We start from the raw sequence: 10,989 nt of genomic DNA on the forward strand, positions 1-10,989 counted from the left end.
AGCAAGCACAGCCTCCCACGAGGCACCACGAGTGCTGCGATGAATATTTACCCCCCTCACTCTTTACACTTGCTCTTGGCAGGTGGAAGATGAATGGCACAGAGATAAAGATGGAGCCAGATTCCCGTTACAGGCTGGTTGCAGGCGACCTAGTGATAAGCAACCCCGTGAAAGCCAAGGATGCTGGCTCCTACCAATGCGTGGCATCTAATTCCAGGGGCACGGTGGTCAGCAGGGAAGCTTCCCTCCGCTTTGGCTGTAAGTTTGTCTCCACAAGGTCAATAAAACGCAGCTACAGTTACGCTGGGGGTAAACTAAGCCCCTCTGCTCGCATGAATAACAGTTGGAGAGAAGCTCTCCTGTGCATGATACCCAACATCATCCCCCGGAGAAATCCCCTGGCGCTTTCCATTAACATGGAGGGGCAGTAGGAATCTGATGCACTACAGAGAAAATCAGGAATATTTTTGGATCTCCCTCTGTACGACTACTGAAAAGACAAGTCTATGGAGGGAGAGATAAAACATAGCATTTCCACCAGCTGTTTTCTTTGCCCATGGACAGGTTTCACTTTGCATGTTCAGTTTTGCAGGAATTCTCCGCAGAAGAGCGAGACCCCGTGAAGATTACAGAAGGCTGGGGAGTGATGTTTGCCTGCAGCCCCCCTCCCCATTACCCAGGTAGGGGTTTGCGTTTCAGCATTGCCACCAGCAGGGCTTAGCGGCGCTGCTGGTGCCAGGCAGAGAGAGGCCACAGAGCAAGCGATTCCCAGACATGTGAATTACTCTTTGCTTTTCTTTGGGAATTTTAGGGAAGCAAATTTTTAAATTCAGGCTCTGTAAAGCAACAAAACAGAGGTAGGGCTTAGCACATGGAGAAAACAAGTACCATCCAAGGACCAGCTTCAGCTTAGACTGGTCTGGGAGACAGCCTGCCAGGTTTAGTCCCACCCGAGAAGACACAGGCAACTTGTGCAGTTTGTTCCTTTTTCTCTTCCCCCCAGGCTTATCCTACCGATGGCTCCTGAATGAGTTTCCCAATTTCATCCCAGCCGATGGAAGGCGTTTCGTCTCTCAGACCACTGGAAACCTTTACATTGCCAAGACAGAAGCTTCCGACCTGGGGAACTACTCCTGCTTTGCCACCAGCCACATCGACTTCATCACCAAGAGCGTTTTCAGCAAGTTCTCCCGGCTCAGTCTCGCTGCAGAGGGTCAGTGCTCTTGCATTATCAGGAGGGAGACTGGGCAAAACGCAGAAGAGACAAGCCACCACAAAGCACTCAGGCTCCACAGGGCACCAGCGGTGCACAAATCACCCACCAGCTTCTCAGGGGAGCTTAAGAGCTTACCAAAATACTAACTGGCCGGAACCTGGGGGAAGCAGCCCTCTCTCCAGGCTTCGCTGCTTGTGCAGCTACAAACCCCATCAGCGGGGTTTCTCTGTTTGTAAAAGAGACACGGCACAAGGTGCAGCCTGGGTGGGCTCACAGATCCCTGGAACCACTCTCCTCTGCCTCTGGTGACCTTGCAGAGGTGCCCCTGCAGATACTTCTTGGGCTGGGCAAAGGGAGTTAAGCAGGTAGGAAGAAATAGTCCTGAGATGTGGTAAAGAGATTTCTAGAGACTTTAGTAAGAGCTGTTTTAAAAAGGAAATCAAATTTAGCTTCTATTGCCTTACCCAAACGCACAAAGCTTTTGGAAAGTAGCATAACCTTGCAGGTACCTTTGCCCTTTAAGACCTCACGTGTGCCACTTTAAAGTCATCCAGAACTCCCCAACAGTGCTTTCCTTTTCACAGATGCCAGGCAGTATGCACCCAGCATAAAAGCCAGGTTTCCTGCAGACACCTACGCTCTGGCTGGGCAGATGGTGACTTTGGAGTGTTTTGCCTTTGGAAAGTGAGTGCAGCGTCTGTATCGCTCAGGCTCAGGACGGGGAGGGTATTGCAGAACCTGTAACTTCCACAACCCCTCTCTTCTGGTCTGCTGTAGACCAGAGATGGAGGGGGAAGAGGGAGGAATTGGCTAAAGCCATCTGTCCTACTGGCCAAAGCCCAGCTGGGATGGGACCTGGGTGGCCAAACGGGGACTGAGTTACACTGAGCTGTAAGGCGGCACGGGGTACCGGAGAGCTGGCCTTCACCAGGTTTACTTTTACATAGCCCTGTTCCTCGAATAAAGTGGAGGAAGCTGGACGGCTCACAGTCCTCCAAGTGGATCGGCAGTGAGCCCCTCTTGCAGATCCAGGATGTTGGCTTTGAGGATGAAGGCACTTACGAGTGTGAGGCTGAAAACATCAAAGGGAGAGACACCTACCAGGGCCGCATCATCATTCAAGGTAACACATTTAAACATGTGCCTTTCCAGAGCACAGCAAGATGCCCCAGGCAACAGACTGAGCCTCTGGGAGTAAAATTACCACCTCTGATCCTGCCTTGTACCAGCCCTAATTAAACCTGTTGCAAAGCCCTAACAAAGACCTGCAGAGATTACTGATACCTTTCCTTGGTGGATACATTTAGGCTCTAGCAAGTAGAGAGAGATCTCTTAACTTGCTCTAAAATAACTCTAGTAAAATAAGGTAACCAGGGAAGGAATCATAGCAGTAAAAATCAAACTTGGCTCTCAACCAAGGTCCTCTCCAAGCCTGGAGTGCTTCCACAAGGGGTAATGCTTGGAGCTGTTAATAGATCTAGTCAAGTTACAAAACTTAACCTGGTTATCTTAGCCTGAATCCAGTCTCCTGAAGTTCAAAATTGACTGCATTACTCTTAAGAAAAGAAACCGTAAGGCTCTTCCTCAAATCTGGATTCTGCCATAATTTTGTGCAGTCCACATGCACAGCTGCAGCCAGACCCTTCGAGGACTCAGCCTTGCATGGCTGCACAAAAGGCAAAGGCTGTTACTATGGTGAAACACGCTGTGATAAATAAATCTGCCAGCAGAGATGACACAATGAGCATCCTTCTGCCTGCCTGGCACAACAAACCTCTCATCTGATCATCTTGGCTCTGCCACCTCTCTTGCTCCTTTGCAGCTCAGCCGGAGTGGCTGAAGGTGATCACAGACACAGAAGCCGACATCGGGTCCGACCTGCGCTGGAGCTGCGCGGCTGCCGGCAAACCCAGACCCGCGGTGCGATGGCTTCGGGACGGGCAGCCGCTGACCTCCCAGGTACCACCGCACAGGGCTGGCAGCGAGGGCAGCGCAGCCAGTGCACACCAGAACTCGCAGTACTGAACCTGCTACTCCAGACTTAGACCCTCTCCTGCCTCGCTGCAAATGCATCTCAACCCCGTTTTATCACCCCGCATCCCTATTCCATGTGCCCCCCATGAGGCTGCAAAGCAATGCCACAGTCCTTACCCGCAGCAAGTTCCTTCTCCCGTCACTGCCATCCCAGCCATTGCTTCATGCAACTACAGGAACTCACAGCCAGTTATCAGGGCGGAAAATAACACCTTGTACCTGTCTTTGTATGACCTGCACGTTGCTGCTCAGGCACTCAGAAGTCTCAGCAAACAGAGCGCAGTGATGTGGGGTACCGATTGGACAGACCTAAAATAAAATGTCCTGTCTTTTCTCCCATGGAAAACCAGGCTGGCTTCAAACTGGCCTAAGGGTCTGTAATGAAACTCAACCCTGAAGGCACCAGGATTGAGTTCCATTGTTGTTTTTCTCACCTAATGGGTTCATCCTCTTGTTTGCACAGAACCGCATCGAAGTGAGCGGTGGAGAGCTGAGATTTTCCAAGCTAGTCCTGGAGGACTCTGGCATGTATCAGTGTGTGGCTGAGAACAAGCATGGCACAGTATATGCAAGTGCTGAATTAACAGTGCAAGGTAATTTCTCATTTCCCAGTGCTCTGGGTTTCAATGGGACACTGAAGCATTTTAGTTCTCTTCCTAATATCCTACGCTTGCAATCTCAGAGTAAGATAAGAGCAGACAAAAACTGCTTCATTCACCATTGAAATATAGTTGCTGGTTCAACAAGACACTCTACAACCCTTTAAAATTGAAATCTTGTGTAAATTCAGTAATGCTGAAAGAGAACAAGGACATCTGTTTAGCTACAGAAAGTGTACAGGACAGACAGCAGCACCACAAGCTCTCTTCCACTACACAGCCTTCCTCTTTTTGGAGGAAAGAGGTCAAAAAAATTAAAAAAAAATTATTTCAGTATCCATTCAGCCCGCTTTGATGGATGGTGACTGGAACTGGACCGATGCCAAACTTGTTCCACATTAGTCTAAAATCTTGTCTCCTCACGGTCAGTAGATGCCAGAGATAAATTAACAGACCTAAGCATCAACTGTTCAACACTGCAACGCATGAGGGCAACAGATAAAACCCAATTCTTTCTTTGCAATTCCAGAAGGAGTTTTAGGCAAGCTGGATGTCTGCATTGGTGACTTTGGTCAGGACATTGAAGAGAATATCCTCTACATTTTCAAAAGCAGCTGTTCTTGTGTCTCTCAAAGACCTTGCACTTGTTAGGGTCACACCCCATTGCTACGTACGACACCTGTCTCACGTAACACCTGCCTCGGCAGGCGTTAGAAACCACCCGGCAGCAGAGGAATCACTCCTTCATCTTGCTCGCCAGATATTGCCATGCTTCTGTTACCAAGCCATCCAACAACAGATCAATACCTAGTTACGTGGCAGTTAAAATGCTCACCTAGCAGGGTTTTCTCATCATTCCTTAATCCTCTTTTTTTTTCCCCCCTGTAGCCTTAGCACCAGATTTTAGACTAAACCCAGTGAAGCGACTGATACCCGCAGCCCGAAGTGGGAAGGTCATCATCCCATGCCAACCACGAGCAGCACCAAAAGCCACTGTGCTCTGGACCAAAGGGACTGAACTTCTGATCAACAGTAGCAGGTAGCAGCACAGAGTCAGCTTCTACCTAGAAACCGTTTCTAAAATCACATTTTTTTCTTGCCAGAAGACTGGACTTGATGACCCAAGTGTGCTGCTACAACCCTGAACATAAGCCTTTGGTTATTCCTCTAGTTTCTTCTTTAGAAAACTCCTACTCAATACTTTGCAGTCGTGTCTTTATCACCAGTTTCTCTAAAATCAGCAAGCGCTGGAAATTGTCAGGTGCACAGAGTGAACAGACATTTTAACCTTCCTCTTGTATGGTTCTCCTTCCTTTCCAGGGTGACTATTACCACAGATGGCACCTTGATCCTCCAGAACATCAGCAAATCCGATGAGGGAAAGTATACCTGCTTTGCTGAGAATTTCATGGGCAAAGCCAACAGTACTGGAATCCTCTCTGTTCGAGGTAGAGATGTTTGTCTTGATTTGGGGTCAATCGAGCAACAAACGTCTAAGAATGCCGTGATGTCCTATTTCTCCTCTCCTTGTACTCCCGAAAATCAATGCAGTGCTCAGGGAATCAAAGACATTTCAGCCTGTGGAGCAGCAAACCTTCTGCCTGACCCACCAAATCAAACCAACCAACAACTGCTCCTGGAGAAAAGCATTTCCATTCCCTAACCACTGCAATCCCTCATCTTCCTCCCGCAAAGCTACAGCTGTTTGAGAGGGATGACAAGTTGGAAAGTGTTAGTTGGTTTGGATGCTCTGCAGGATTCATATATACCTTGTCCACGGACATTTGCAGCTAACGGCCCTCCCTGCTCTTTCTCTGCAGATGCCACCAAAATCACATTGGCACCATCTAGCGCAGACATCAATGTCGGTGAAAACCTCACCCTGCAATGTCACGCATCCCACGACCCCACCATGGACCTAACCTTCACCTGGTCACTAGACGATTTCCCCATTGACTTTGACAAGTCTGAGGGGCACTATCGGCGCGCCAGCGTGGTGAGTAGAAAGGGCAATTATGTACCATCAAAAAGGGCAGAAAATTAATGCCAGCCTCTTCGTTTTCACGTTTGTGGTGGGCTGACCCTGGCTGGAGGTGAGGTGCCCACCAAACCTGCTCTGCTGGACAGCAGAGAGGAAACATAACGAAAGGCTCGTGGGTGGAGATAAGGGCAGGGGGAGATCAGCCACCAGCTGCCGTCACAGGCAACACAGGCTTGACTTGGGAAAATTGATTTTTTACCAATCAAATCAGAGTAGCATAACAAGAAATAAAATGAAATTTTAAAGCACCTTCCCCCTACCCCTCCCTTCCTCCCGGGCTCAACTTCACCCCCGATTTCTCTCCCCGCTCCCTGCAGCGGATGGGGATGGGGCTGCGGTCAGGTCACAGCCCTCCTCCAGCGTGAGCCCTTCTGCAGTTCTTCACGACCCGCTCCAGCGTGGGTCCCCCCCGCGGGCACAGCCCCCCAGGCACAGCCGGGCCCAGCGGGGGTCCCTGGGGGGTCCCCAGCCCTGCCCCAGCCAGCGGCGGGTCCGACTGGGAACCGGCTGGCACGGGATCCGATGGACATGGGGGAAGCTTCTAGCAGCTTCTCACAGAAGCTCCCCCCATTACCAAAACCCTGCCGTAAAAACCCAGTGCAACGTCAAACGCTGGACCGTGCCATCAGGCGTGTTCAAACGCTCTCCTCGCTGTCTTTTCTCTTCCCCACGCAGAAGGAAGCTATCGGGGACCTCAGCATCTTCAACACCCAGCTAAAGCACTCGGGGCGGTACACGTGCACTGCCCAGACAGTTGTGGACAGTGCTTCGGAGTCAGCCACGCTGACTGTCAGAGGTAATGTCTCTGTTGTAAGGTCCCCTGCTCCTTACAAGCCCGAAGCAACAGCACGGTCCTTGCAAGGAATCATCTCGCTCTTCCCTTGCGACCATCTAATATTTGAACTGGATGGGATATGCTTATGAGCTTCTGGAGGCTTCCAGAAAAGAAAGGCCTGATTTGAATTTGTGACTTGCACAATATAAAGACCGATAAGCCTCCAAATCCTTCATCTTCGCAATATGTCCCTCTGTCTCCCATCATCCCAGGACCTCCAGGCCCCCCCGGGGGTGTGGTGGTGAGAGACATCGGTGACACCACCGTCCAGCTGAGCTGGAGCCGTGGCTTTGACAACCACAGCCCTATCGCCAGGTACATCGTGGAGGCGCGGACCCTCCTCTCCAGCAAATGGAAGCAAATGCGTACCAGTAAGTGTCCTGGGGGCAGCGGTGGTGGCACAGCCCGTGCTGGCCGTGGGGCACCAGCTCGCTGGCACGTTCCTGCTCTGTGCTCATACGCTGGCTGCCACTCGCTCTATTTCTTCTCCTCTCGTGTTATTGGATTATATAGATCCTGTAAATATTGAAGGCAATGCAGAGACAGCCCAGGTGGTGAACCTCATTCCTTGGATGGATTATGAGTTTCGGGTCTTAGCGAGTAACATCCTTGGAGTTGGGGAGCCAAGTCTACCCTCCAGCAAAATCCGTACCAAAGAAGCAGGTATGTGCAAATATGCTCAGAGGTAGAAAAAGGAATCAGGGGTGCCTGTCCCAACATGCTGGAGGGGAAGGCTGGCTTGCAGCATGCCTTGGTCCCAAACAATTAATCATCTCCGGAGAGCTCCTAGAGGTGATGCCATCACAAAATTTTCTGCCTTTTTGCCCATTTCACACGTCAAAGACACGCACTAGAGCTGGCAGCTAACTTCACCAGCATGAGATACAATACATTCAACCATTATAAATCCTAGTTTCAAATCCTGTACCTTCTGGGCAGTAATGCTTAGAAAGGGGAAAGAGCCCTGCTCTAGCACAGAGCACAGCTCTGTAAAACAGACAAGGTAAATTTCCCAGCAAATGGCTGTGAACGTTCATTCTATCTTCTGCTGCTTGAACGTGCAAGCAGAAGGGCTGTAAAAACAGCAGGAGAACCGCTCTCAACATACCAAATGCATATTAACTCCTTTCTAATAAAAGCTCTCCTCTGTATCACTGCTTCTGAGCTTGATTCTCGTCCCCTTGGAGACATGCTGCCTCCAAATAAGCTCGTCAGGCACCAGCCACTATTCCAGACCTGATTTTCACAAAGATCTGAAATACTCATGGTTGAAAATCTAGAGACGAGCACTTTCATATGAGCTGTCAAAGCCTGGCTACTCCCAGACCGCGCCGTGTCTGTGCTCATCTTCATCACTGTGGTTTCCTTAACCCAACCCGTGCTTCTGCTTTTGTTTCGGGACCTGACAGCACCGACTGTGGCACCATCTGGGCTGAGCGGAGGTGGAGGGGCTCCCAACGAGCTCATCATCAACTGGACAGTAAGTCAGCAGCCGTGGGCGCGGGGAGAGGGCCGAGGGGAGGAGCACGTGCCATTTCTTTGGGGAAATCAGTATCGCAATTACAATTCTGATACGAGGCTGAGCCAAACACGGGGCTTAGTCCAAAGCTTCGCTCGTTTGAACGGACCAAGGCTCCTCTCTCTTTCCACCCCCCACACAGCCAACGCTGCGAGACTATCAGAATGGAGATGGCTTTGGCTACATCTTGTCATTCCGCAAGAAAGGCACCCAGGGGTGGCTGACAGCAAAGGTGCCGCACGCAGAATCGCTGCACTACGTCTACCACAACGAGAGCATCGGCCCCTACACCCCCTTTGAAGTGAAGATCAAAGCGTACAACAGGAAAGGAGAGGGACCGGAGAGCCTCACTGCCATCGTGTACTCTGCAGAAGAAGGTAAAGAGGGAGCGCGGAGACTCTGAACTCACTCCGCTTTGTTCAACCAGCCACCATGTCCTCAGCTCCCTGCAGAGCTGTGCCTGGGAGCTCAGCAACGGCAGAGGTTTCTTTTGCTCGAGGAACAGCTGACAGTGATTTCAGCATAACATTTACCTTCTACTTCAAATACACCGAGAGATGTTTCCCTACGCCCAGCCGTGACTGTACACCCAGAGCTCCAGAGCCGGCACGGATGCTCACAGCAGACAGCTGTGGCTCAGCTTGTCCTACTAAGTCCCTAAATCCCTTCCCCTTGCTTTGCTCCGTAGACATAATACCAGCCGTCTGGCTGCACGGTAACGGTGCTGCAGGAAAGCCCTTCATCTCAGTATGGTGACTATGCTGCCCAGAGCTAGGAAAAGGATTTTATTTCCTCTTGTTGTCTTTTTCAGAACCAAAAGTGGCTCCTTTTAGAGTTATGGCCAAGGCTGTTCTGTCCTCAGAAATGGATGTGTCCTGGGAGCCCGTTGAGCAGGGAGATATGACTGGAGTGCTTCTGGGCTACGAGGTACGAGTCTGCCATGGGAATGAGAGATGCTGAAACTGAGATCGGGAAACCCAGCAAAGAAAATTGCCCCAGGCTAAGTGAGGTGAAAGGAAACAGCATTTTGTTTCCAAAGATGGAGGATAATTAATGGACAGCACGAGGCTCTTAACGGGGCCAGTACTACTGCTCACAAGAGAGCTTAGTAAGAGAGAAAAATCCGTTTTTTTCCCTGCTTGCTTTTCCACACAGGCTGTAACCTTATTCCCGGGTACATACTAAGCAAAATGCACCGAAACAAACACCAAAGAGTCTCCAGCACTGGCTGTAGATGGACTGAGTCTGGCATTTGCAGAGGCCTCCATCCTTACCAAACCCATCATATCCTTTTCTATTCAGATCCGGTACTGGAAGGACGGTGATAAAGAGGAGGCGGCTGACCGAGTGAGAACCGCGGGACTGGTCACATCGGCTCACGTAACTGGCCTAAACCCCAACACCAAATATCACGTGTCAGTCAGAGCCTACAACCGGGCTGGAACTGGCCCCCCCAGCCCCTCCACCAACGTCACGACCACAAAACCACGTGAGTGAGCCCTGCCCAACTCCGTTGTGCACACTGTACGCCCTGGGGCTGCTGCTCCCTCCAGAGGATCCCCAACGATCAGCTTTTTTATCTTGGTGCTCTAACACCCTTTTAAATAGTCCATAAAACACTTCCCTGAATTTCCTCAGATCAGTCTCGTGGTCTGTGTATCGCACAACTGAGAAGACCTCTGCTCAGAGTGATGTTTGGGGGGATAATCCCCTTTAAACTGATGACAGGGGTGCCATCAGTCCCGCTGACTAGTCACAGAGTCTCGGGAGATGGTTGTAACCAGCACAACCTTCTCATCAACCCCCGACTCATTGAATCTCTTGTCTTGTTTTGTATCTCTTAGCACCAAAGAGGCCACCTGGCAACATCTCCTGGACTTTTTCTGGGTCTACGGTCAGCATCAAGTGGGACCCAGTGGTGGCGAAGGCGGAGGAGTCTGCAGTTACGGGGTACAAGGTACAGGCAGCACGTAGCTGGCCTTCTCCTATAGGTGACCCTAAGGAATTCACCTTAACAAACATAACATTCACCTTAGCGAACATAAACTCAGACGTGCCTCTTCCAACAGATGCTTTACAGGCAGGATTCCCACTCTGCTCCCACACTATTCCTGGCCAGCAAGAGCCGGATCGACATCCCTGTCCCTGAAGACTTCACTCACGCCTTCGTACAGATCAGGGTGACGGGCCCTGGGGGAGATGGAATCCCAGCAGAAGTTCACATCCTCCGAAACAGTGGTAGGTGTGCTCCCCTGCCTACACACGCTCCATGCACGGACACTTTACAGGGTGCTCCACAGACCACCGCAACAGCAGCTCCGAGAGAGGAGTGAATTTGCTACCACCGTTCTTTGATAAGCCGTACCTCCTCCCCTACCCGGCCATAGCACAGCGTAACCACAACAAATGCTATGATGTTTTAAAATCCCACTCTCCCCTCCAGGAATAGAGGGGAACCTCCCACCCCTGGGTTTTAGCCCACTCTAGAACTGGTCCTTGGCTCCCTTGTGCTGTTCATTCAAAGGAACTTCTGATGTCTCCCCTTCCAGCCCTCCCCAGCTCCCCCCACCCCCCAGACTGGGCAACCTTTCAGCCCACTCTGAACCCACCTTGACTACTTGCAGCTCAAGTCCTCGAGGCCCCACGCCAGCCCAACTTACATTCACTAAGGGCGAAATCCTGACTTCGTGGGGCCCCGACCCCAACTCCAGCAGGTTCCCTTGATTCGGGGGGTAGGTACGCAGC

At 50.9% G+C, this 10,989-nt stretch overlaps 2 protein-coding genes across 2 annotated transcripts in view; one reads left to right on the forward strand and one right to left on the reverse strand.

The window, feature by feature from the left end:
* The window catches only part of CNTN2 (contactin 2), a 34,022-nt gene that overhangs the window by 17,527 nt on the left and 5,506 nt on the right, over positions 1-10,989 (forward strand). Inside the window, exons 4-22 of the mRNA XM_037410342.1 lie at positions 83-258; positions 585-680; positions 1,004-1,213; positions 1,801-1,900; positions 2,164-2,339; positions 3,039-3,175; positions 3,714-3,843; positions 4,738-4,888; positions 5,170-5,297; positions 5,670-5,845; positions 6,566-6,686; positions 6,938-7,096; positions 7,239-7,388; positions 8,135-8,205; positions 8,387-8,621; positions 9,056-9,171; positions 9,547-9,733; positions 10,089-10,201; positions 10,314-10,482. Coding sequence (XP_037266239.1) covers positions 83-258; positions 585-680; positions 1,004-1,213; positions 1,801-1,900; positions 2,164-2,339; positions 3,039-3,175; positions 3,714-3,843; positions 4,738-4,888; positions 5,170-5,297; positions 5,670-5,845; positions 6,566-6,686; positions 6,938-7,096; positions 7,239-7,388; positions 8,135-8,205; positions 8,387-8,621; positions 9,056-9,171; positions 9,547-9,733; positions 10,089-10,201; positions 10,314-10,482 — 2,801 coding nt within the window. The remainder of the gene's footprint in view (positions 1-82; positions 259-584; positions 681-1,003; positions 1,214-1,800; positions 1,901-2,163; positions 2,340-3,038; positions 3,176-3,713; positions 3,844-4,737; positions 4,889-5,169; positions 5,298-5,669; positions 5,846-6,565; positions 6,687-6,937; positions 7,097-7,238; positions 7,389-8,134; positions 8,206-8,386; positions 8,622-9,055; positions 9,172-9,546; positions 9,734-10,088; positions 10,202-10,313; positions 10,483-10,989) is intronic.
* Positions 1-10,989, reverse strand: part of RBBP5 (RB binding protein 5, histone lysine methyltransferase complex subunit) — a 42,798-nt gene that overhangs the window by 2,206 nt on the left and 29,603 nt on the right. The gene's annotated exons all lie outside the window — the stretch shown is intronic.

The sequence above is a fragment of the Falco rusticolus genome, chromosome 17, assembly GCF_015220075.1.
Source record: "Falco rusticolus isolate bFalRus1 chromosome 17, bFalRus1.pri, whole genome shotgun sequence".
Taxonomy (NCBI): Eukaryota; Metazoa; Chordata; class Aves; order Falconiformes; family Falconidae; genus Falco; species Falco rusticolus.